Source organism: Acinonyx jubatus, chromosome E4 (genome assembly GCF_027475565.1).
Source record: "Acinonyx jubatus isolate Ajub_Pintada_27869175 chromosome E4, VMU_Ajub_asm_v1.0, whole genome shotgun sequence".
In the NCBI taxonomy this organism is placed as follows: Eukaryota; Metazoa; Chordata; class Mammalia; order Carnivora; family Felidae; genus Acinonyx; species Acinonyx jubatus.
Genome location: NC_069395.1, coordinates 55,961,069 through 55,987,731, shown reverse-complemented (window position 1 = coordinate 55,987,731; position 26,663 = coordinate 55,961,069). Strand labels below are relative to the sequence as shown.

The 26,663-nt window shown below is 42.3% G+C and overlaps 1 protein-coding gene across 1 annotated transcript; it reads left to right on the top strand.

The window, feature by feature from the left end:
- The first annotated feature begins 529 nt into the window (after positions 1-529).
- Positions 530-18,623, top strand: NTMT2 (N-terminal Xaa-Pro-Lys N-methyltransferase 2). The gene is made up of 4 exons (XM_027046326.2): positions 530-882; positions 11,192-11,367; positions 17,338-17,587; positions 18,352-18,623. The coding sequence occupies exons 1-4, from the start codon at positions 729-731 to the stop codon at positions 18,621-18,623; spliced, it is 852 nt and encodes a 283-aa protein (XP_026902127.1). The 5' UTR covers positions 530-728.
- Positions 18,624-26,663: the final 8,040 nt, after the last annotated feature.

Below are 26,663 nucleotides of genomic sequence, written 5' to 3'. Positions count from 1 at the left end.
TATGAGGAAAACCATCCCCACGATAGAGAGGAAGAAACAGGCTAACCTGATGAGGTGTTGTTTAGAGCAATCTAGAAGGAAAGATTTGCTGGCAGAGATGGGTAGTGAACATCAAAACAGGTTTTCATATAACTGCGTCTCTTGGAGAATCCTTAAAAGTGGGAAACCCATATCCGCCTCTACGAAATGATGTGGGCAAATTTGCACTGATGAGAGGAGCCTGGGTGGTGAGGATGACTTTGAAGGGTCCCTGTAACTTGAGGATTCTGTGTTCCAGGGGGAGTGATGGAAATCAGGAAACAGGATCTCCTGCAAAATGTTCCCAGCACTTTGAAATGGAAATTAGGCTAATTCCAATTTAGGAATCAAATTAGAGCAACTAGTCAGGGTGTTAGTGGGTTGTGCTCGTCCCTGTTTGAAGTTACAGACGGACGCTGCTTTTTCCTGGATGAAGCAGGATCCCACTCAGCCTGTTTTCATCTTTACTTAGCACCTGCTGGCTTGGAGCGGTGTCGCCCAAGCAATCAGACGGAGGCATGCGCCAGGAGCTTGACCTCCGGTGTCTGCTGCCCCTCCCCCACGCCCCATGACAGCCTCTCCTGATATGGATGGACAGGGGCTGGTTTAAAATGACAGTCTCAAGTTCGTGTAGGAAGGGAAGGCTAATTCAAAGAAACGGCCAGGCAAGCTTCCTGCCTCTGTAGGAATAATTTTCATCCCCCTTGACCATGGCCCACCTGGGAGCCCATTTTGCCTTTCGATCCCGCTGGCAGAAGACCGACGACGAACTCTGTCGACATAGCATGTCTTTCATCCTTCACAGAGCCATTCGCAATGACTTCTTTCAGAGCTATCTCTACCTGCTGGAAAAAATTCCCCTGGGTAAGTGAGTCAGAGCTACTAGAGAAGGGACCAGAAAGGGGGGACCGTGGCGAGGTCGCGCAAGAGGAGTTAGAACAAGGACTCTTTTTCAGATAAAAAGAACCCATGACCAATGCCAGTGGGCTTAAATGTTTCAATGGCATTCTTTCTTGCAGGGCGCAAAGGCCGGGTCGGGTGCTGCCTGGCAGGTCAGGCCTCCACTTTGGGATTTCCACGCACCCTCAGCCACTGTGATTTGCTTCCCAGGGTGTTGGTTTGCTCACAGAAATTCAGTTCCTGTGTTTTAGAGGACATTTTTAATATCTGCAAAAATCGAGACGGGGGGGCAGGTTAGGTAACACAAAGGTGAGAGTATTAATGCAATAGTATATCAACTAAGGGTCCAAAAAAAAAAACACTAAACCATAATAGAGCAAGGTGTCTGTGTGTGTGTGTGTGTGTGTGTGTGTATGTGTGTATGAGCCCACGCTCCACACACAATCCTTTCTGGCTTCCCTGAGTCACAATAATAGAGAGCCGAAAAGGAGCAAATTTTACTTTGGTCTTTGAATTTTAAGGAAAAAACTGGGGGCAGTGGTCTGTCTCCATTTTCGTTATTTCCTCTAGCTTTCAGGGAATTAGACAATGGGCAATAAAAAGCTTATCGGGTTTGTCTCCACTACTTTTCTCAGCCTCTGTGAAAGTGGTTACTTCAAGGAACTCTTAACAGCACTGAAGAGGAAATAACTGGCGATTAAAGAGTGAAGTGTCCCCCTTTGATTTATATTTTCCCCCAATGAAAGCAGAAACAGTATGTATCAGCCCCAGTCTGTTTTCTTAAGGCTGTCTCAAAGCCTCATTGTGCCCTTGATGTAGCCAGGCTTTCCAGACGTCGTAGGAACTAATAATTCTTTGTATTGCGTTCAAGAAACTAGATAACCAGCAGACCACAAAATTTTCTTTTCATAAATCCATTCCTGAAGGGATATTTAATTCTCGACATACAAATACACTCATCTCATACTTAGACAATGTTTCTTAAAATTTTTCCGTATTTGTAATTTTATTTGATCCTCACAGCCATATTATGGGATAGAAAGGAAAGTAGCATTATTTTTTTCTTCCCACCTGTGCACCTCCGCTCCCCCTCCCGCCCTCCCCCCCCCCCATCTTGTTTCTTCAAGCAGGGAAAAGAAAATCAGAGATGATGAGATCTAATCTAGACAGATCTCATCTAGATACCAAAGCAAGAACCCAAGACCAGGGTTCTTTCTGGTAGATCACACCGCCCACAAGTAATTCTTCTAGGATGTGTCATGCATCTCATTTGTATCCAACTGGAGAACACTAGAGCAGTCCATTTGGAAGGTGAGGATGTTCTGGTTGCTCCACACACCAGCAGAGCATTGTTTTTCCAGAACTAATTCTTGAGTATCTTGTGTGCACCCCATCTCGATAACAGTAGCCTGGTGGCCTCAGCTATCAAGAGAAAGATATCAGGGGAAAGATATCAATTACAATTACTAGGATACTCACTAAGGGGCAGATGGCTGCCAGATTTTAAAAATAATTACTAGAGGGGCGCCTGGGTGGCTCAGTCAGTTGAGCGTCCGACTTCGGCTCAGGTCATGATCTCACGCTCCGTGGGTTCGAGCCCCGCGTCGGGCTCTGTGCTGACAGCTCGGAGCCTGGAGCCTGCTTCGGATTCTGTGTCTCCCTCTCTCTCTCTGCCCCTGCCCTGCTCGTGCTCTGTCTCTCAAAAATAAATAAACATTAAAAAAAATTTAACCAAATTACTAGAGAGGAAAAGGAACACACCCCTGAAAGTAGCTGAAGGTGAATCGGAAAGGAACCTTTTCCGTATCATCTGAAAATCAAATGAAAATTGACTGGGACAAGTAGGCTATAATTTATATTTTGCCTAAATCCCTTTTTTCACCCAATAGAGTCATTCTGATTTTACCTATTTTTCTCTTCTGTGAATGTGCTGATAGTTTATCAGTGATTTCCAATTTCTTAAAAATTATTAATAAAAGACAAACATTTTGACAAAGTCTTCCATGTAAGCCCAAAGTAAAACAGGAAACAGTGTAAATTTTCTGCTTAGAGTTGGGGACAGGGTCTATTCTCTGCTCTATCTGCCTGGCCTCATCAGTGGCTCTAGCTCCCATGACAATAGAGACTCATTTACTTTTCCTCTTCTTTATCTATATAGTTAGCATTTGCCATGGTTCTTGGCCCATAGAAAGAACTCGATCAATACCTGCTCGCAACAGATTAAATGATCCCTTAGTAATAATCAGTTGCACATCGCTAAAGTCTTGAGTGCGACTTCTGGCACTGCTGCTGATAGAAAAGTCACCAAAGTTAATGCAAATTCCTGAAGTCTCTGAGCATCATTTTCCTCAAAACCACAGGGCAATCGGAAGGATTAAATGCAGTTACATACGTGAAAACCGTCAAGGCTCAATAAGGACTCGTGTTGTTTTTGTTTTTGTTTTTCTTTTTGTTTTTCCTTTTCCTTCCTCAGAACCAGACCTCTTTTAATGTCACCATGTAGGTCTTCCTTAGACTAGGTATCACCAAAGATGTTAAGCTCAGCTCACTCTATGGGACTTCCCAAGCAGCCGTGGGTGTTAACGCTTTTTAGTCTGAACCCAAAACGAAGCCAGTAGTTCTCCCTCCCCAGCTCCACTCAGGTGTTTTAGAATTGGCTTCCCCCGCCTTTTGATGATTTCAAAACTTCACAGAAATGAAAATAAAGCCCTTAAAAAAAAAAAAAAGGTTAAGGAATGGCTACTGCAGGGTATACACAGAGAGTTTGTTGTTTAGGGTAATTATGGGAAGGATGTGGCTAACCAGACTCTTTGATTCCTCCTTTCCTTCCTCCCTCCTGCTAACTGCCTGCATTGGGTAGCCAGTCCCTCACAGCACGCTCTGCAGGGACATTCAGTCATGGGGACCTTTGCTCAAATATCCTCGACTAGCTTCAGAAATTCGTGGAGAAGCAAAAGCGTGCATCCTAAAAATCTCCAGTGAAGGCTCAGCTATGCCACTGAATACAACCCCTCTTCAGGAAGCGGTGAAGTAACCTGCCGCGGGTCACGTGGCTTTGGGTGGTGGAGCGGGGTTCGACCCGAGCGGTCTGACTCCAAATCTGCCTTTTTTGAACCTCAAAATCCTGCTGCCTCCCAATGAAAATTTCCAAAGGTGGCTGTTTGTGCACAGATAGGAAATAAACAGGAGAACAATTATATACATCTCCAGTTCATATACCAGGGCTCAAAGGGGCTCATGCAAGGCCTGATGGAGACGTTCCCGTAAGTTAGCCAGTCAGTAATTCTTCTAGCACTATCCACCGTGTATTTCCAAGTACACAGAAGTCAATGAATATTTATTAGTTATATATTGAGCAAGAGTCTAGCACTCCTGGACTTCGTTAAAGTCTTGGTCTAACTTCACCTTTAGAACAATGGTTCCACAGAGTTCAGCAGAATCGGGGTGGGGCGGGACCTGGCCATGACCCTTCGTTTCTGTGTGATATTAAGTTACTAAATCATTCTGCGTCACTCATCACTCATCTGCAAAATGATGCGCATAATCCCCGTTTTGAGTTATCATGGTGAGGAGTGAAAGAGAAAATGTGAAGAGATGGTAAGAAAGTGTTTAGTACAATGCCTGGTGTACTGTTCCCACAAGTTCTTAGTACCCACCCTTTACTTGACTCTTTCTAGAAGAGTAAGTCTCTGAGGAGGAAATTGATAACAATGGTCACCTTTCTGCCATCACAATTAAAAGCCAGAGTTAATAAAAACACTTCCTGTAAGACACGTGGGACTGCCAAATAAAACTCAGCGTATAACCATTGGCATTTTTCAAATTGATTTCACCCCCGTGGCCGGTGTTGCTCTACAACTCCCTGAACAGTGATGCTTTGTTCAAATGTTTACTGTTCCCTTCGCAAAGCTGCGAGATTATTTTTCTCTTTAAAGAAATGGAGAACCAGATAACTCCCCTTTTTATTTAGCAGACTTTCAGATACACAGCATGAGACGGATGAGATCCGGGTTTGGGATTTAAATAGACCTAGGTTTAGGGACGCCTGGGTGGCTTAGGTGGTTAAGCATCCGACTTGGGCTCAGGTCATGATCTCGTGGTTCGTGAGTTTGAGCCCCGCATCGGGCTCTGTGCTGACACTTCAGAGCCTAGAGCCTACTTCGGATCCTGTCTCCCTTTCTCTCTGCCCCTCCTTCACTTGCTCTCCCTCTCTCTCTCTCTCTATCCCTCTCTCTCAAAAATAAATAATAAAACATTAAAAAAAAAATAGACCTGGGTTTAAATTCCAGTTGTGTCCTCACTAGCTACTCGATCTTGGGCTCGTGTTCTTGCTGCCTCGTGTTCTTCCATGGATAATACCATCTCTCACCTATTCAGTTAATATAAATGCTTAGCATAGGTAGGGCGTACATCCATGTGCGATCAATGATAGTTACTATTTTCTTATTACATGGGTGTGCCTAATTAGGAGGATAGATATCTTACAAACTATATGAAAACTGTAACTTGTGTCACTTATGTCAGCTTTTCCCTATAGCCACTCTCCATTTTGTTGAACCTGTATGTTACTCGAAGAACAAAACGCAAGGCAATATTCATTTAGTCAGCGAATAGTCAAAGGACACCTGCTATGGGTTAAGCATAACGGTAAGTCTTGGGGTGGCACAGACAAGTAAGATATCGCCTTCTCGTGAGGAATTCAGTGTAGGGAGACCCACACTGGCAGTTTTCATGGAAAGTGGAAACAGAGTGACAGAGACCCCCACACAATGCCGCACAGGTGCAGACAAGGCATGGCGACTTGCTGAATCAGCTTCTGACCCTTCCGCGGATATTCTCACCTGAAATCTGTCCCCACTATCTCGGCCTGACTTCCGGTCTTCTAAAATTTGATAGTAGGTGAGGTAGGACGCTCAAGTAGAAATAGAGAGTTGGGAAGACGTCAGCCAAGTGAGTAGGGGATGTGATGTGTGGTGGGAAAAGTGTGTTGTCCCTCCCGCCCTCCCTTTTGTTACCTCATTGGTGTTAAAGCCTGAAAAGAATTAGGAAACACCGAACTCATCTTCAGCTGAAAAGGAAACATCCCTCTAAAACTTTTTTAGGGTAGGCAGTGCATTATTTTAGAGACAAGAAACACCAGATGGCTAAGGCATTCAGGGAGCAAATCAAACCTACAGGGCCCCTCAGGGCAATTCTGAGACTTGATAATGATAACTCTAGCATTCTGGCACACCAGACCTTTGGATTCCACCAGAAATACTGATAAAGTTCTACTCCCCAGCCCTGCTGGTGAAAAAAATAGATATGAGTTCAGTTTTTTTAAGATTTCACGTACAAGTGAGATCATATGGTATTTGTCTTTCTGCGGTGATGTATTGCACTTAGCATGATACCCTCAGGGTCTATCCATGTATCTATGTTGTTTTAAATGGCAGGATTTCCTTCGTTTTTTTGGCTGAATAATATTCTATGGTACCTAGATCTTTCTCCCTCCCTCCCTTCCTTCCTTTCATTTTTATCATTAATTATTTAATAGCTAAATTGGGAAGGGCTCATCTGCAAATTTCTTTTATGGAAGGTCTTATCCTTCATAAGGGCATGTCCTAATTGGGCTTTTCTTTTTTAATTTTTCTTCTTTCTTTCTTTCTTTCTTTCTTTCTTTCTTTCTTTCTTCTTTCTTTCTTTCTTTCTTTCTTTCTTTCTTTCTTTCTTTCTTTCTTTCTTTCTTTCTTTCTTTTGCTTATAAATAAAAGGTTAGCATGATCCAATATCCTATCTCAAATCTTTTCAAACTAAACGTCTAAACTTAGCCTACCCATCCTCTCAGATAAATTTTCAGTTGACAAACAGTTCTAATGTCTGGAATAAAGTCTAAACTAACTATAACCAACCATTTAGAAAAACAAAAAGGAATAAAAAGGAAATGAAAAGACAAGACGATATTCAGCAGATGGAAGCACTTAGCTATTTACATTTTCCTCAGAGAGTTCACAGGATCTAGATTCTTCAGGGCAAATCAACTAGTATTCTACTTTCTTTTTTGTAACAAGTAAACTATTGCAAGGTTCTTGGGAGGTCAGCCCATAATGTAGGTCAAGAAACAAGCACCATATCATATCAAGAACGAATAGAACTATATCAAGAACTCCGTCTTAGACTACCCCAAGTTTCACAGTCCTACAAGAATGAGCTACAAGATGTGTTTCTGTAGTAAAAAGGCACAGGCTGATGACTGATTACCTTATCTGAGTCAACTTGCACCATTGCAGGAGCTATCAGGAGGGGAGAACCTGGGGCTGGCCATGACACCTCATATATCGTTTTAGTGAAACGCTCCTGTCAATTAGGTGAAAATGAGAACTCAAGCCCATAACCATAAAAACCTACCTATTGAGACTGACCCCTGCTGGGCTTGGCATTCACTTGTGGTCTAAATGTTGCTGGCATAATGGACCATTCTCATTTCCAGATTAAGGTTTTTAATGGACTTCACCAACTAGTTGACTTAAGGTGATGATGAGTGTGGCTGCTTTGCTGCTTTGGTTGGATCAAGGAAACTCCTGGGCTGTGGCTCGCTTGTGATCCCGGGGAGCATGGAGCTCGGGGAAGACTATGAACTGTGATTTCCTAGCCTGGTTTTCTGAGACATACTGAAGAATTTGGAGCAGTCACGCTATGGGGACAGTTATGCTTGATTTTTGCCATCCCTGTTGAATTTATTGAGCCACCTGCTGTTTACACAACACTTTACCAAGTGCTAGAGAAGGGAGATTGGTGTAGGTGAGTGGTTCCCAATGTTCTCAACATGAAGACTCTCCTTTTAATGTTGTATTTCCCCAGTCAGTTGCTAATATGTGTATAAGATGGCAAAAAGCATCTACATATTTAATACTTTTAGAAGACATTTTAAAAACAATCAATGTATAATAGTATATATGGGAGATATAGTATATGATATTGTTAGTCTCTAGAAATGATGTAGACCGGAACTGATTCTTATATCCCTTTCAGTAAGTTCATGACCATTAAAAGATCCAAACAGTGGCTCCAAAGTCTTTGAGTCGGAAAATACTGATGTAACTCCATAGATGGAATGTATTATGATGGAATATTTTAATATAAGTGGTGTTTGTTGGATTTGTAACTTCTAAAATCACAATTTGGGACTATGTCAATAGACTCTCTTTTCTCTCTTATTGTTTCTTTTCTTTCTACTGGCAAATTATGTCTATTTTGGTTTGCTTTACCTCCTGATCAGAACATTTTGTACTGTTGTGTATTTTGCTTGGAGTTTCCACCTATCTTTTATTTGTGATGGTTGAGATTAAAAATATGTCTTCTTTAGAATATCACTAATGTCTCCTTGCTTCTTATCTACTCTGTCTATTGCCCAGAATCCAATGCATTCTACTTCTGGGTGAACTTATGTTTCTGAGGCCCATAGTTTCTGTTGTAATAAAAACTTTCTAGATCTGTTAAGTATCTGTCATTTGGGAATTTGTTTTCTTTGGATTCTTGGATTACTTTCATTGTCTTTTAACATGTATCTTCTCTTGATTTGAACGCTCATTGGGCTAGAATATTGCTTCAACAAACTTCTGAAGAATGAATCCATGGTAGGTAAATAGTCTTTCACAGTTTGATGGGGTATTAAGTTTTAGCTTCAAAATACTTTTCCCTAAGAATATTGATGGCATTGCTTCTTTGTTTTTAAAGATTTTATTTGTAAGTAATCTCTTCACCCAACATAGGACTTGAACTCACAATCGTGAGATCAAGAGCCACATGATCTACTGACTGAGCCAGACAGGTGCCCCTGTTGTCTAGTGTTTCTAATGAGACTTGTGTTATAAGCCTGACTCTAGTCCTTTGAGTATAGAGTTACCAGATAAAATATAAAACTCCAAATAAATTTGTATTTAAAATAATCAAAAAATAATCTTAGTGTAAGTATGTCTCATGTGATATGCAATATTTCAAGTATATTTATACTATGAAATTGTTTAACTGAAATTAAAAGCTAATTGTGTGTCTCATATTTTTATTTGCTAAATCTGGCAACCCTTGAGGGTCAACCACCTTTTCCCCTCTAAATAACTTTAGAATCTTCTAATTCTTACTCTTTGCATTTTGAAATTTCCTAAAGATTTGTGTAAATGTGGCATTTATTTCATCATTGTTATTTTTTTCTATCCATGCTGCTCAGAACTTGTTCGATCCTACAATCACTTTTAGCTCTGGGAAATTTTCTTCTATTATTTCTTTGATAATTTTCTTCCTTCTGTTTCTCTGTTCTTAAAAATCCTAATTGGTTTGATGTTTGAGCCTCCTGAATTAAGTCTTTATAGCTCTAATCTTTTTACCTCTGTTTTCCACATCTGTCTTTTTGTTTCTGTCCTGACAAATTTACTCAAAGTTGTATTCCAAAGGTTTTGGTAATCAAAACTTTAATTTCTAAGAAGTCTTTATTATTTGTTGAATTATCGCTTTCTTGGCATCTTATCATTGATTTATGGATGCACCAGTTCTCATATCTCTCCAAGGATATGTGAATTTTCTGTTTAGTTTTGGTTCAAATTCTCATCCATTTCTTGAGTTAGTTCTATTTCCTTTGGGGTCATTTCTGATTGTTTATCTCTATTTTTTCTTTCAGACTGCCACTTTACCCCCATGTGTTTAGAAATCATTGTTCATCCACAGTTAGGAATAAAAAGAACAGGGTCAATGATTCTAGGTAATGGAGAATGTTTCTTCTGGTATATATGTCTTTAGTAGATCTTACTAAAGTCTCACCTGTGTGAGCAGATATGATGCTTAGAGTCCTCTCTATGACAAAATAAGTGGTATTCCAGGATCCTATACTAACTGGTTTAGGTCTCCTTAGGCGATTAATTTAAAAAAAAAATTTTTTTTAAGACAAGATACTTCCCTGCCCAGGATTACAGTTGTGCTATCAGTTGCTTTTGGGAGGGTGCATTTGCCCTTTCACTGGTTTTTTATTAACTCTTATTTCCTTTTGCAACTATCTGAGGCTGCAAATTTTTTAGCTTTGTTCCATCTGCTTTTTTGTCTTCCAGACATTTGTTGAAGTCATGAATCCATCGGTGGCGACCCCCCCCCCCTCATTTTCTTCAGTTATGTGTTGAGGTTATTAAAACAATTTGGGGGGAATATGGGGAAGGAGGAAAGACAAATGCATTCAGTTTACATTCTTGAATGAGAAATTCCTTCCTTTCATTCACTCTTTACCATTTCCTCCTGAATGTCCTCTAATATGGCAACCCTTTTATATTTTATACCTGAAGAGGTATAACATACTATTTTATACCTGAAGAGGTGTATTTTCATCTACAAAGATCACTTAAATGCATGCAAATTTTCCTCTCAGAAGTTGGAACATATGTTTTTCAAAAAATAAATGTGTTAAAATAATACCTCATGCGGTGTCTAAAATAATGAAGTGACGTAGTATATGAGAATGTGCCTAGCACACTGCCTGCTACAGAAGAGTTGCTCAATAAATATAACATTTTTTAATTATTTTATTTTCAGAAGATAGAGCTTAAGCACATTTTCTGTAATGTTGGTACAAAGAGATATTTCAGTGTGAGTTGCTTAAAAAGAGGTGAAAAAATAGCTACCCCAAATGTACTTTGTGATTAGAAGTAAAGATTAACAGTTAAATCCTCATAAAACACTTGGAGCTCAAAGATAAAACTCACTGTGAAACTTGTGACATGCTGTGTTTTTTTTAAGTTAATTTATTTTGAGAGAGAGAGCACAGGAGGGGCAGAGAGAGAGGGAGAGTGAGAATCCCAAGCAGTCTCCACACTCAGCAAGGAGCCCATAGTGGGGCTTGAGCCCATGAACCATGACCTGAGATCATGACCTGAACCAAAAATCAAGACTTGGATGCTTAACCCACTGAGCCACCCAGGCGTCCTTGTGACATTCTTTATTCTACGATAACAAATACTGCCAAACTTAAAAAAATATATACAGTAATAAGCTACAGTTTCATTAAACTATAGGGTCATTAAGTCATGAAAATGCCACTATGCATGAGCTACCCAAAGATCAGAGGGGTTAAGAAGTTTTCTCAAGGCTACATATTGAGTAAGTCACTGAGCCAGAACTCAGACCCAGATCTTCTGACTGTGCCCTTTCCTCCACATGACAAATGGGCAGGCTTCTGAGAAACAATTCCATGTGTGATAAGATTGAACTTGTTCTGTCATATACATATTGATAAATATTAATATTTCATTTGCAGTGAAATTGTATGCTTTAACAAGTCAAATCATCAATGGGGAGATGCAGTTCTATGCCAGAGCTAAACTTTTCTATCAAGAAGTACCAGCTACAGAAGAGGGTATGATGGGAAATTTCATTGAACTGTCCATCCCAGATATCCAGGCTTCTCGGGACTTCCTTCGGAAGTTTGTTGGGGTGAGTTATGCAACTGCAGCTTGATGAGGAAGCAAAGTCCTCACAAACATTGAGCTCACATGCTTCTGTGTGGTCATTTAAGTCGTATTAAAGCCATATGGCTCAGCCAAGAGTTGAGCCCGAAAGCCTCTTTTAAAATGTTCAGAAGGGATGGGTCGCATCAAACCACTGGCTTATCCCCCTTGGCCTTTCACCATCCTATAGCCTCAGCTAATCTCTCATGCTTCAGGGGAAAGGGAACTAGCAGTGCTAATACTACGATTGGGGGATTAAGAAGACATCTCTTTTATAGTCTTCCAGATGAAACCGTTCACACCCAGATGACTGATGAGAGATCATGCCATTTGGGATCTTGGGGCGATTTACTGATTTCCTGCAATACAAATGTAATATAGTAAGGAAGTGCATGCCTATGTTTGGCTTAAAAATGAGAAGTACAGTAGAATCTCTTTATATTATTTAATACGTAGTTCAGACTTCGCCTTGAAAGAATGTGATCTCTTTGTAGCCCCGGGGTTGGGTGAAACTGCTTCCTCACTTCCCTGTCAGATGGAGACAAGACAGTAGAGGGTAGGGACAATAATCTTCAGCTCTATAGTCAATAGGTTCTTCTATTTAATGTACAAGCAACCTTGGAATGGTTCCTTAAATGCTGTAAGCTTCAGTTTTCTCACCTGTGACTAGGGCATTAACCATCGAACCTACCTCAGAGGATAATACGAAGATCCAATGAGCCAATGTGCAAAGAAATGTGCTTGCTTTGTTGTGCATAATTATTACCCAATAAATCTAATTTATTGCTACTACTAATAATAACAGGCTTTGGGGTGCCTGGGTGGCTCAGTCAGTTAAGCATCTGACTTCGGCTCAGGTCATGATCTCACGGTCCGTGAGTTCAAGCCCCGCATGGGGCTCTGTGCTGATGGCTCGGAGCCTGGAGACCGTTTCTGATTCTGTGTCTCCCTCTCTCTCTGCCCCTCCCCTGCTCATGCTCTGTCTCTGTCTCTGTCTCTCTCTCAAAAAAAAATAAACATTAAAAAATTAAAAAAAGTAATAACAGGCTTTCATAAAATGCATTCATTAGAGTTTCAGGAACTTCATTTAGTTGCTAGAATAGATTTAATAAAGCTGCCGATACCACAAAGCTATTGTTGGTCCTACTGAAGACAAAGTCCTAACTGGCAACCGGGTTTCGTTCCAATTCATTTGGAAGTCATCTGTTTGAAATTTGGAGCCCATTGTATCCTGATAAGGGAAGCATTATCAATATTATAAATATCTGAGTTAGGTTTTCAAGTGCACTATCAAGAATATCCCGAGTGTTAAGGTGAAGTTCACTTCACATCCAACCTCCATGGAGCACCAAGTGTCTGAGCAGAGAAGTTAAATCAGGATGGAGCATCCATCGGGGCCGACGTGTCTGAACATCAGCTGTGGCCACGAAGGACCATGAAGCTGGAGATGACGTCCATAAATGTTTGTAGGTCAGGATAACCCGGAGTATTTCTAAATCAGTATCACTGACTGATTTCACGGAGTGCTTTTCCTGCAATAGTCCCTCTGCCTAGCACTTTAGAAGTATCGTCTTGATTACTTTTCAAAAGAATTCTAGAAGGTAAGTACTATTATCATCCGTATTTTTTACATTGGTAGAAACCGAGGTTTGGAGACGTTAACTAAGTCGTCAAGGTTATGCAGCCGGTAAGAGACAGAGCAGGGACTGAAGTCCAGCCAGGCCTGTCTGACACCAGACTCTCTACTCTTAACCGTGACATATTTTTTCCATTTGTCTCATGAAGCAGAAAAATCCTTGGTGTGTGTGTGTGTGTGTGTGTGTGTGTGTGTGTGTGTGTGTACCACAGACCTCAAATCTCCTCCGGCCTGGCCGAAAGCTCTCCCTTCTGCCTGCCTCGTGGTGAGGCTGACTTTGATCCCAGTGCATTTCAGAAGCTTAGTTAGTAACCCAGCTGTCTTGTCACTCCATGTGGAGTGCCAAGCTGACCACAGGGATGCTGGTCAGACAGAGCCCATACAACGCCCATGGACCTGGGAAAGGAAACAGCCTTGTGCTTGCATATTTGTGTTGGAAAAGAGGAGCCTGCTCTTTTCAAACAAATATAAGGAGTCCTTCTTAGGAGACAAGGCTCATTGTGAAACTGTGACCTCTAACTGAGTCTAAACAGTCTTTTTAAAGAAATGATATTTTTGTACTTTGACCTCAATAATCTGCTAAATTAGTATCCAGGTCAAGATACAAGGAGTTATGGAATATGAGTATCTGACATGATTTATCCTTATGTCAACTGGGAAAAGGCAGATTGTTTAATTTGAAGTTTTGCTTTCCTTTCAACACTTAGTGACAGAGGACAGCGAGAAAAGTTGTTTAAACTTGCTGCATTTATGTTTACTTTAGCAAATAAACAAATGATGCCAAGGTGATGTCAATGGCACAGCTGATAACGGTCCTCATTTTAGCTTTCTAGTGGGGGAAAGTGGCAATTTGTAAAAAGTAATCAGTATTTGACAGTATTTATCTATTGACATTTCTCAGAGATTGGATGATTAAAAACTCTGGGTCTCACTTGTTATATTTCACGGTTTCCATACAGTGGCATTCAGCACTTCCTTTTGAGTTTTAAATCCCACAGGAATGAACTTACAATGATGTCTTTGAAAACAAAACATATAGGCAGAATCAAAACTAAAAACCAAATTCCCAAGAGTATTTTACTATTTTATATGAATCCATAAGTATGAAGACAATACCATAAATGAGAATGGAATTAACAAAACATCTTGTTTTGAAATCACACCTTGTATATAGGTCCAGTCACATTCATAGAAGGACATCAGATTTCAATACAGGCAGCCTTGGTGTCCAGGAGGCAGGAGATGTGCCTGAGAATGGTCTTTAAATTTTCTTTTTTAATGTCTGTTTATTTCTGAGACAGAGACAGAATGCGAGTGGGTTAGGGGCAGAGAGAGAGGGAGACACAGAATCCGAAGCAGGTTCCAGGCTCTGAGCTGTCAGCACAGAGCCCGATGCGGGGCTCGAACTCACGGACCGTGAGATCATGACCTGAGCCAAAGTCGGACGCTTAACCGACTGAGCCACCCAGGCGCCCCGAGAATGGGCTTTAAATACCCCTTCCCATACGAGCTGCATGTGAATGAGAGAGAGAAAGAATATGGGAGGCAGTGGCAGCCGTATGCAGTGAAATACAATAAATACAACTAAGCCACAGTGGTGAGAGGCGAGCAGTACACACAATTTGGGTGAAAGGTACCTTTCTGTATTTGTAAATGACCATTGTCTCGAAAGTAATTATAGTCAAATATCGCACGTCTCCGTTGGTGAAAAATATAAATCAGAGAGTGAGAATTTTCAAGGGAATTCTATTTCAAACATTTCACCTCTCTGAGCCTCAGTTTCTTGGTATAAAAAAGTAGGGAAATTAGACATGAGTGCTTTAAGCACTCTAGGGTTTTGCTGAGATCCTTCAAGGTCCTACTGGGAGAATGACAGGAAGGGTGAGCGGGTGAGGCTCTGCCTCACTTTAACAAGAGCAGCTTCAGGTTTATTTGTTCAATGAGAAAAAGGAGGTCAGCTATTGTAATCTGACATCTCTGGCATAGGTCTCTGAGCCCTCTTTGCTTTATCCTTCTATGGTTCTAATTCTAAGGCCACTTGCTACGATAATGTGAACAACATGATCTGTGGAGACTTTAAGGCCAAGTAATGGTAAGAAAAATTTGTAGTAATCTCTGAGTATACACATTTCTACTAAGATCATTTCGACAGCTTACGATAACGTTCCTATACTTATCCCACCCATCGCGTTTATGTTGTGGATTTACTTAAGGGATGTTTTCTTTATGGCGCTCACAGCATAAGCCTTTAGCCTAGGTCTTCTTTTTCTCTGAATGAGTTTAGTTTACGTTATAATATCTGAATGAGGGAGGTGGCATCGTAAGTGGAAATGGCAAATACATGGTATGGGTACCACCACGTCCCCCTTCCCATACTCAAGGGAGACATCACTAGTCAATCACAGAGCTCTTTCCTGCTCAGTCTCAGTGAAGCCTTAGAATTTTTTTCAACGTAGCATCGGACAGATACTATCAAGGGAATCGGAGTTGGCGCTTGAGGGGACTGCTCTAAGGTAGAACTGCCTTTGGATTCACACAGTTCCCTGTTCAAGTTCTAGGTCTGCCATTAGCTGTGGAAACCCAAGATTCCTCAGCTTCAAACTGGGGGGTAATCATTATCTTGTGGAGTTGTTTTGATGTTAGTTATTACAGATGCAAAGAGCTTCTATATATAAGCCCATGATAAATCATGCTTATTATGATTCCATTTGAAAAGAAGCCAAAATGTCTTCACTTTTTGTTCTTCACTGTGCCTTTATTGCTGTACAGAAGGCCCTTTGAGTGGACTAGAAAGTGGCATTTCTGATGTTTCCTTCTGCTCAAATCTTTTCTTAAATCCTTAGTTTCTGAGAAAACAAGAGTAGGCTTTCTCCTTAAGATCTTGATTGGCAAGATCTTATTATTATAATTTCTAGCATAAAATCTATTTAGCAGTCATCCCAATTATGGACAAATAATTTAGACCAGATAATATAGACAGACCGAATAATATATATCTCAGAGTTTCAGCTGGCCATATATATATATATATATATATATATATATATATGCATATATGCATATGTGCAGCTGGCCATATATATATATATATATATGCATATGTGCATATGAATATACTACTTTACAGAAGCAAGTTTGAGAAAGTTTTCATTGGCTGATTTCCTCCTCCACCATCTATCCATCCTTCACCTCCGGTTAATTTAGTGTACAGACCTACTTTATTTTTATTACTTTTTAAAGTTGATTTTTTATTTTTATATCTTGAGAAAGAGGGGGGTGGTTAGAGAGAAAGGGAGAGAGAGAATCCCAAGCAGGCTCTGCACCATCAGCACAGAACCCCACGTGGGGCTCGATCTCATGAACCATGAGATCATGACCTGAGCCAAGATAAAAAGTTGGACGCTCAACTGACTGAGCCACCCAGGGTCCCCGAGACCTACTTTATAAAAACAATTTTAGGGGGTTTTGTGCACAGTACATCGTACAGTTTCTCTTACAAAGACAGGAAACAATTTCTAGCATTAAAAGAGATAAGGAGACTTTGCCACAAACACCTTCTATCCATGTGAATGTGCTGTGTGCCATCGGGGTGGGTTTGAAGTAAAATTCTGTCTGTAAGGTTTTCCGGCTTCGCTTCATTTCACCTCGCGTCTCCTCTCTCCCTTCCTTTCCCTTCCTTCCCTTCCTTCCCTTCCCTTCCCTCCCTCCCCTCCCTCTCCTCCCCTCCCCTTTCCTCCCCTCCCCTTTCCTCCCTCCCCTTCCCTTCCCTCCCTTCCCTTCCCTCCCCTCCCCTCTCCTCCCCTCCCTTCCTCTCTCCCCTCTCCTCCCTGTCCTTTCCCCTTTTCTTTCTTTCCTCTTTCTTTCTTTCTTTCTTTCTTTCTTTCTCTCTTTCACAAAGCAATAAGCTACCATGCAGGTCCATTTAGCTGTGGGCTTGACCCAAATTTACAGTTAATAACATTCTACTTTATAGGGCTTTCTATGACCCATTTCTTAGAGGAAATTACTGAGTTTTTAGACCTAAAACATTATTTTCTAAAATCTTACTTTGTAATTCTTTTCAAGACCTCTATTTGGATAAAACAAAGAAAGTAAACACTAGCAGTGTTGGCTATTTCTTGAAAGAGCCAATTGGATGTTCTAGAACTTATTTGTGGTAGTCGGTACGTGCCTGGATGCATTGAATGGTACACTTAAAATAGTACATTTTATTATATGAAAATTGACCTAAATAAAATTGGTTCAAAGAGGTAACCGGAGTATCCTAGACTCAGGGTACGTGTCTGTACTTGAAGCATCCCACAAGGTACCTTTCTGCAGGGCCCCGGGAGAGCTGGGACAGACTGTGCCTTGGATTGTGGCTCTGGAATAGGAAGGGTCAGCAAGCATGTCTTGTTGCCGGTTTTCAAAAGCGTGGAACTGGTGGACATGATGGAATCGTTCCTCGTCGAAGCCCAGAACTACCTGCAGGTCAACGGGGACAAGGTAGAAAGCTACCACTGCTACAACCTGCAGGAATTTACACCCCCACTGGGGAGATATGATGTCATCTGGATTCAGTGGGTCTCTGGTCAGTCCTGCATGGCATGGCATCTGCCTTTGTCCCCTTCCGAGAGAGAGAGAGAAGACAATACTTGGGGCTAATTTGAGGATTTGCGGAGAGGGAGCAAGGACGTTCGGGGAGATGTAGTCGTAGTTGTGCTAAGGGTAGTTAGGCAGCCTTAGGCATCATGGAAACTCCCCCCGAAGCTCTGGTCCTCCCACCGTCTCCCCTGACATCCTCTGTCATGAGCCTGAAAATTCCCATCCTTGGAGATGGAGTGCCTTTGGACCAACCTAACCCTGCAAAGAAAACCAAATACTTGAAAAACTTGAAAAAGTGGGGTCAAAAAGAGTTTATCCCCATGTAGGGGCAAAACCGGACTTCCTTAGATTTAAATTCCCAGGAAGTGAGACAGCAGTGAGTTAGATATTGGTCTCAGTGTGTGTATCTAGGGGACACAGAGCAGTAATGACAAAGTTGGGTTGTCTGGGGACGATGGCGGGGATTCATGGGAAAGGCAATAGTTTATTTCGTGCCTATGAGGTAGATAGAACAGGTGGCATAATATCTAGTTTATAGATGGGACACTGAGCCTCCTCAGAGACGATACCTATCCTCCTATCGAAGCCTCCCACAACCAGAACAATTCAGGCTATTAAATAATTCATGAATGAGTGAACCAATGGTCTCCTGATTCTTAGCCTTGTGATCTTTCCTACCTTCCTACTCCCTTCCCTCCCCACCCCCCACCATTCCATCCTGTTTCCCCATCTACTTGGCCTCACCTGTAGGGTACCTGACCGACAAAGACCTTCTTGTATTTCTTTCCCGGTGCCGAGCTGGCCTGAAGGAAAACGGTGTCATCATACTGAAGGACAACGTGGCTCGGGAGGGCTGTATCTTCGATCTCTCGGACAGCAGTGTGACTCGGGACATGGACATCCTCCGGAGCCTCATTAGGAAGAGCGGGCTGGTGGTGCTGGGCCAGAAGAAGCAGGATGGCTTTCCAGAACAGTGCATCCCGGTGTGGATGTTCGCACTGCACAGTGATGGACAGTCCTGACCAGCAGGTGGGAATGGGGCCGGACTGCACAGGGGTGCTTTGGGACAGAAGTACGCTCCTCATAATTCACGGCGGCGGTGGGGGGGGGGGGGGGCGGGGGCGTGGCGGGATGGAGAGAAGGGATCCAGTGCATGTCTGGAAATGCTCAATGTAGTATGTACAAGTTTCCACTAATTTTATAAGTACGTGCACACACTCGGTGGATTTCCCGGCAGATAAATGGAGTGAAACATCAGGAAAACTGTTTTAAGAGACTGCCGTATACACCCAAAATGTACATTGTACACAAAACCAGAAAAGGGAGCAGTGTTCACAAATTCTAGACTGCCCTGGTCCCTGAAGATTTGCATTATGGAGTATTCCGGGATGGATGGGGTAAGGTCTAGGCCCGCCTTGCTCTGCCCTCATGTTAGATGCATTCTATTCCCTTCCTCTCCGGGACGACTGTTTCTCTTAGAAGTAAAAGCTCACCCTAATTACGAAAGGCACGGGTCAAAATAATCTTATGAAAACAAACCCATTGCTTAATCTTGTCTTTAGCTTTTCTCTTCACAGAAAAAGTATATATGGTTTCGCTTTCTATTTGGGGTCAGTTTCACCACCCAGTGATGTAATATGGGTGTAATCTGATAACAGAAACCTGCATTTCAGTGATGAGGAAGCGTCTCGTTTCAGGAGAAAACATTGTACCGTTGAAATTTCAGCTGTGAACAGATAAGTAAATGTCATTGATAATCTAATTTTAGCCACTGGCCTCCGACACCGCTTGCCTCATTGCGTCTGGCCCCGTTGCTTTCATTGATGTGAATGTACGTTGGGAAAAGAAGGGAAATGATAAACCTGAAAACTGAACTAATGGGATTAATTTAAGGCATTGGTTTAATTAAAAATAATCTAACACCATTCAAGCACAGCATTTCATTTTTATTATCAGAATGTTTAAATGTCACTGCTCCTATCTTCGAAGCACTCCAATATCTTCATGTTGAGGCGTATATTTGTATATTGACATATATTGTGTTTTGAGACAGACGGAGTCTTGTGCGAAATGCAACACATCAGTTTAATTAAAGAAGGTCTACCGCATGGATATGCTGTAACCGTAAAAATCATGTTTGTAAGTCAGAGTTCTAACTTAGGAGGAAAACAATCATTATGAAGCATTTGCTACCTCATTATAGGATTACCTTGGTGGTTTCATTTATGTCCTGGGAAGTGATTTACTTTGCTTCTGGAACCTTCTAACTGTTGTTACTCACCATGCTCTAGGGTAACATGACAGAATGTCAGTGAGAGCCACTGGAGAACAAGCCTAAGACCAAAACTAAATCAAATGGTGAACCATTGCCAACCAGACCGCATACGGCTAAACACGGGCATTCACGTTTTAATCCTCTGTCCCTTGGGACAAATTAGCCGAATCATCTTTTTAGGCCCGTTCCAGAAACTTTCTGTTTCTTTTACACCAGCACCCTTAATTCTCTTATCTCTTGGCTTTCTGCTTTGCCAATACGCAAATGGTAGTTGACAAGTTATCAATATTCTCTGCCCCTGGGTTCTTGAGCTTGGGAGGAAATAACATGGAAATAATATGGAAATAATGTGGATGTGGAAATTTGCTCTTTAACTCAGATGAGTCTTGAAGATTGACCAGCAGTCCCTTTCTCTTCCTAAGTCAAGTCACTTTCCAATTCTTTTCAGACAGTTTTTCTTAATGTGTATTTATTTTTGAGAGAGAGAGAGAGGGAGAGAGACACAGAGCATGAGTCAGGGAGGGGAAGAAAGAGAGGGAGACACAGAATCCGAAGCAGGCTCCAGGCTCTGAGCTGTCAGCACAGAGCCTGACGCAGGGCTCGAACTCACCAACCACGAGATCAGGACCTGAGCCGAAGTCAAATGCTCAACCGACTGAGCCTCCCAGGCACCCCTTTTTCAGACAGTTTTCAGATCTTTACTGATTTACACAATTTCTCAACTCCATAACTACCCTTAATTTAATTGACAAAGTAGAAGTTGGGGTTGTAAATTGCATCAATATCCACCCCGCCTGCCCCCCCCCCCCCCCCCCCCCGCAAATAACAAGTACAAGGTAGAGGGAAGGGTGGCTGGAGAGGAGAGATCATTGGAGCCAGACTACGCTGCCTAATGGGTTGTGTTAAGGTTTGGACATGTTATTTAAACAACAGGAGAACGTTCTGGAGGGTTTAAGTAAGGGATTGATTTTCCTAGTCCTGGGAGTAGAGGTGTAGATCATGTAGAAGGAAGATATTTAGAGTGCCAGCCATCTTTAATCTAACGCAACAAGCCAAACTCACTGTTGATGTTCATCGACATATCTGTGTTGTGGTGCAAGTAGCAGTCTCTGTTAGTCCCCTAATTCTGTCCCTAGTCCAACTGCCTCAGAATCACATGGGAAGATTTTATAAAACAGAGACTGACAGGCTCCATTCCCATGAGGATCCAGTTCGAAAAAGTAGGCTCAGATTATCTGTATTTTTATAAGCTCTTAAGTGATTCTGATCATTAGTTTTGTTTGAGAATACTGACGGGAAAAGGGGTGTGGAGCTGAGCTGTTCAGAGCCACAGGAAGATTAGGTAGAGAAGGCGGGCGTAGGGGCCAGTTTCAGGGGAGTAGCTACAGAGCGAAATCCATTCTCCGCACCGATGCCAGTCTTTCTGAAATATAAACCTGACCGTGTCATGTGTAAGCTTTCAGTGACTCCCCGTCAGTGATAGCATGAATCCTCACCTCCTTAGAATGACATATAAAGCCTTTTGTGATCTAGCCCTGCCTTCCCTCCGCAGCCTCAGATTTTCCACATCGCCTGCTCCTGTACTTAACTACTTGCGTTCCCTAAAGTTGGTATGATTCGTAGCTCACAGCATTTATAGATGTTACCTCCTTAGTACAGAACATCTCTCATCCTTTTTCGTCTGGCACAGACTGCTTAGACGTTGCTGAGTCTAGGAGAGCTTCCCTCAGCCCCTAGGTGCTGGGTTAGGTGCCCTCACTCCGTGCTACCCTCACACTCCCTGCTTAACATATCACAGCTCTAATCATGTGGCATTCTAATCAAGTCTCCTTGCTATTTTCTCTGTTAAATTCTGAGCCCTTTAATGGAGCATTCATGGTTAGAGTCTCAGTCACAGGCATAAGCCCTAGGACAGCTGAAACCCAAGTTTTTGTTGAACGTATAAAAGGTGACGTTCCAAGCAAAAAGACTCAGGGGAAGTCTACATTTCTGGCTTCAAACGTAAATCAGAGCAAAGCAGCAGGACAAAACCGCAAGGGTTTCTGCAGTTGTACGAGCACGGGGATGTGCAAGACTGGTCAAAACCGTGATCCAACAATGCAAGCTCACCAGGACCGGGAAACGCACAGAAACAAGAAGGCAGTGACTTCAGGGATCAAGCATCTGGGAGGAGACTGCAGCAAGAAAATTGGGTTCTGCCTAATTAGGAAATCTCTTCTTTTAATAGGAGCCAACCCAAGGGCATGGCCAACCCAAAGCCCATCGTTTCATCAGGTGAGAGGGTGGATTTCATACGAGAGAAATATTAAAATTATGGGTAGGTCGTAACAAAGCAACGCCTAAAATCCTCACCCGTTTCCTGCTAAGCAAAAGCCCAAAGAAACAAACTGGATCGTAGATACAGTTAATCCTTCTGTGAATGTCGAAGGCAAGTAGAAAGTGCTCACCTGCGCTTCCCAGATGAATTAATTGCAAACATGCCTGCACTTCTACGTGAACCATGGAGGACCGTTGGCTCGTACGATGATTCACGAATGGGTGCGATCTTCACCCACCTCCTCTTCCGAGAACCTGAGCCACCACTGCTAAGCCCCAACATAGGAGCACGCCGAGTCTTAAAGGGTCAGCAGTCTTATAGATGTGGGGCCATCATAAAAATATAAAGCAAAATGCATAAGGTCATCCGTGTGAAAGATGATCTGCTTTGTATTATGGACACATTTTGGCCTGATCCTGGTTTTTTTTTTTTTCCTCTCTCTCTCTCTACCGTTTCCTGAAACCGGCCTGTTTTGAGTGATGTGTTAGGGAGAAGACCTGTGTCAGATATATTCGGCTGCCTGTCATGAATAATTAAATCCAGCTGTGTTATGCTTTCCTTCGTTCCAGCTGACTCTTTGATGCTCTGGTGTCCATGCCAGGAAACTACCTCTTAGGATCGTCAGAGGCCAGTGTTTTTGCAGAGGTCAATGCAAGCTAATTAAGCAAATATGTGAAAAAGAGTTTTAAAGGATCTCAATTAGCGGTGTGTGTGTATAGATGTATCGAGAGTGGGGTATGGGGAGAGACCTTTCAAATACTGGCTCGTGGAGTGAGTGATTTGGCGACAGAGAACCACGCATATGTGGCACCTTTGTAGGTTCATTACGTTGGCATGACTGACCTTTTGCTACGTGACAGGCAAACAAACATATAGCAAATGTCCAAGAAGATCATGTGTTGTGATAGGAAAGGCGGTTACCTACATAGAAATGAGTCAGGACAAAAAGGACTATAAGAATAACACGGAAAAAGAATTGAAGTAATATAGAGACTTGAGTGACCCACTACATCTCTGGGATTTGAGGGATGCCACACGGATTCCATTCATCCCACCTTTTGGGAATGCCTCCTATGTGTCATCCATGGCTCTAGGGTCTCAGGATACACCAGGGAATAAAATCCAAAGTTCCCTGGCCTCATGGAGCTTGTATTCCAGGAAGGTTAGGGATGCAGTAATATAAATTAGTAAATTATTATTGATGTTAGAAAGTGGTAAGTTTGGGGGGGGGAAGGGAAAAATAGAGAAGAGTAAGGGGGCATGAGAGTCATGGAGGAAGGCTGTAATTTCAAATAGTGGCCAGCATTGGCCTCCTTGATGAGGGTGACATTTGAGCAGAGAAGTGAGGAGGGTGAGGACAGGGGCCGTGTGGATATCTGGGGGAGGAGGGGACAACCAGTGCTGACGCCCAAGTCTTGAGCGTGCCTGGCCTATTTGAGGAACGGCGAGGGGATCGGTGCAGCTGCAGCAGGGTGGATTAAGGAGAGAGTGCAATGGGTATGAGATTTAGGGATACGACTGTGGATCGTGTAGGGGCTTTGAGCAGAGAAGTGACATGGTCTGACTTGAGAAAAGATCATAGTGGATGGAAACAAAGAGGCCCGATAGATCAGGAGTTGGTAAACTATGGCTTGGGGTCCAAATTCAGCTCATTGCTTTTTTGGAAACAAACTTAACGTTGGGACACAGCCATGCCCATTTGCGTTATAACAGCAGAGATGACTGGGTGCCCAATGACTAGTATGGCCTCCAAAGCAGAAAATATTTGCTACATGGCCCTTTACAAAACCACTTTGCCGATTCCTAAATGAGAACATTGCAGTAACTCGGGAGAAAAGTAACGGTGGCTCAGGCCAGGGGGATCGCGCTGGAGGTAGTGAGAAGTGTTTGGATTCTGGATATGTTTGAAATGAAGGCCAACTGGATTTGCTGAATGGTATGTGTGGGAGTGTAATAAAGACAGAAGTCAAAGATGAGTCTAAAAGTTTTGATCTGAACCACCGGAAGAACATAGTTGCTATCATTTGAGGTACGGAAAGTGGGTGACAACGCAGTTTTCATGGTGAGAGATCAGGAATCAGAAGAGCTTAAACTCAACATTTCTGAGTTTTTAGATGACACCAAGAGAAGACGTTGAGAAGTGGAGTGAATGTGCAAGTCTGAAGTTCAGGAGAGAAGTCTGGGCTGGAGACGGAAAATTAGCGTGGAGGTGGTATTAAGCGTTGTGATTCTGGATGAGTTTACTGAAAGAATGAGTGAAAATAGCGAAGAGAACAAAGAGTGAGCCCTAAAGTGTGTAATCATTAAGAGCTTAGGAAGAAGAGGGAAAAGGCAGCAAAAGAGACTAAGGAGTGACCAATAAAGTAAACCAAGGGTTGAGTGTTCTGGAAGCCGCGTGAAGAAAATATCAAGGACAGAGGGACTGACTACATCAAACCTTTGTAATAAGTCAAGTAAGAGGAAAACTGCGAACAAACAGCTTTGGTAGAGTGGGTAGGAAAAAAAAACCTGGCTTGCAGTGATTATAAGTGACTATGGGAGGAAAGGAATTATAGAGAATGGATATAGACAACTTGTTCAAAGAGTTTTGCCAGGAAGGAATACAAATTTGCAAACAAGGCAGTATCAGGCAAGGGAAGTAAGGGTAAGTGAAGGGTTTTGTTTTTGTTTTTAAGATGGGAGAAATAAATTATGTGTTTGTACATTGATGGGAAGGATTTGGTAGAGAGAAGGAGACATTTGTGATTCAGGAAAAGAAATGGGAGGATTTCTAGAGCATTGTCACTGAGTAAAGATGGGATCTCATTTGCAAGCGGGGAGATTGACTTTTGATAGGTGCATGGTTAAGTCCTCTTCAGCTGCAGGTGGGAGGTAAGGGTTTATGTGTATAGATTCTGGTGGAAAGGTGGTGATGGTTACGGAAATTTAGAGAAGTCCCTTTTTGTTGGCGTTAACTTTGTCAGTGAAGTGGGAAAGACGATCATCATCCTAGAATGAAGACCGAGGCGGTGTGCTGTGGGTCTGAGGAGAGATAAGAATGAACAAGGTAGCCATCGCATATGCGGTAGAGTGAATAGGCCAGAAAAGTAGAATATGATCATCAAGCAACATTTAGGTTCACCGGAGGTTCATGATCAAGAGCGTTGGCCTTCAGCTCATTCTTTGGCGGGAACGAAGGCACAAATTAGGTAAAATTAGCCAGGGTTGTAGTTTTGCCAAGTGAGTACACCAAGGAATTAAGGGTATATACAAAGAGGTTGAGTCTATTGATTAGTCACGGACTTTAAGATGAGTAAGGTGGTGAGAGAGAATTTCATGAAGGTTAGAGATAATGAAAAGATAGATCAATGGGTTGGAGATCCTGGTGAAGTTGGAACTGGGTCACTAGAGGAAATGGAGGGATAGATAGATGTTATGGTCAGAGAATGGAATGAATTAAATTGGTGTTATGGAAGGATTATTGGTAAAGAGAAGGTCTAGGGCTCTGAACATACAGATAAATGGCTGAGGTAGTACGGAAGGTCAGATCACTGGAAGAGAGGAGTTCTAGAAATGGAGAGTCTACTGAATCATCTACTGTGTACATGGTGATCATCCAGGAATGGAGACATTAGCAGGACTGGAGATAGTAAAAGTGAACCAGGAAGTAAAACCAGTGGGAAGTAAAGGGGCATAACTGGGGGGTTGGTTGGTGACATCACAATGAGGGATAGTGGGCAGTATGATTTTTTTTTTTAAGTTTATTTATTATTGAGAGACAGAGAGAGACAGAGCATGAGCAGGGGTGGGGCAGAGAGAGAGGGAGACACAGAATCTGAAGCAGGCGCCAGGCTCCTAGCTGTCAGCACAGAGTGCAACATGGGGCTCGAACTCACAAACCATGAGATCATGACCTGAGCCAAAGTCGGACGCTCAACCGACTGAGCCACCCAGGTGCCCCCAGTATGATTTAATTATAAGAGATTCAATCCCGAGAATGTCTAGGGAAGACAGAGGGGGAAGGGACAATGGTTTGAAAATAGCAATGAGGGGTATGGAGGGTACCTATCTCATATATGATTTAAATTTTATATAAGACTCCAAGGATAAGTGGTTGTTCTTAATGCGGAGAATCTGGGAAAGAATATTCCAGACATAGTGAAATGGTTGGGCATTTGATAGCATGTGCCAAGACACAGAATTTAAGAAATGGTGAGTAGATGAATCTGGCCGGGGCATCAGACTGGACCACAGTGGCTGTTTTGCAGAAACCCTGGGGTATGACAGTGATGGAAGAAGATGAAGTTGCTGAAATTTGTAGGTTGGGGCAGATTGTGATAGATCCTCTAGATTAAGGTTTTCCTATTAGCTAAAGGGGCTACTAAAGGTTTTTAGACAGGGCACGAACTCACCAGGTTTATTTCACAAAGGTGAACTCTGCTACAGTGTAGAAAGTGGCTGGGGACAAGGAAGATAACCAGAAAGCTCCAG

Excerpts from the sequence above, each read along its gene's own strand:
- NTMT2 (XM_027046326.2), top strand. The coding sequence starts at position 729 with ATGGCCCACCTGGGAGCCCATTTTGCCTTTCGATCCCGCTGGCAGAAG. Across the intron at positions 11,368-17,337 it reads TCCTTCGGAAGTTTGTTGGG|GGCCCCGGGAGAGCTGGGAC; the intron begins GTGAGTTATGCA and ends ACCTTTCTGCAG. Across the intron at positions 17,588-18,351 it reads CTGGATTCAGTGGGTCTCTG|GGTACCTGACCGACAAAGAC; the intron begins GTCAGTCCTGCA and ends CCTCACCTGTAG.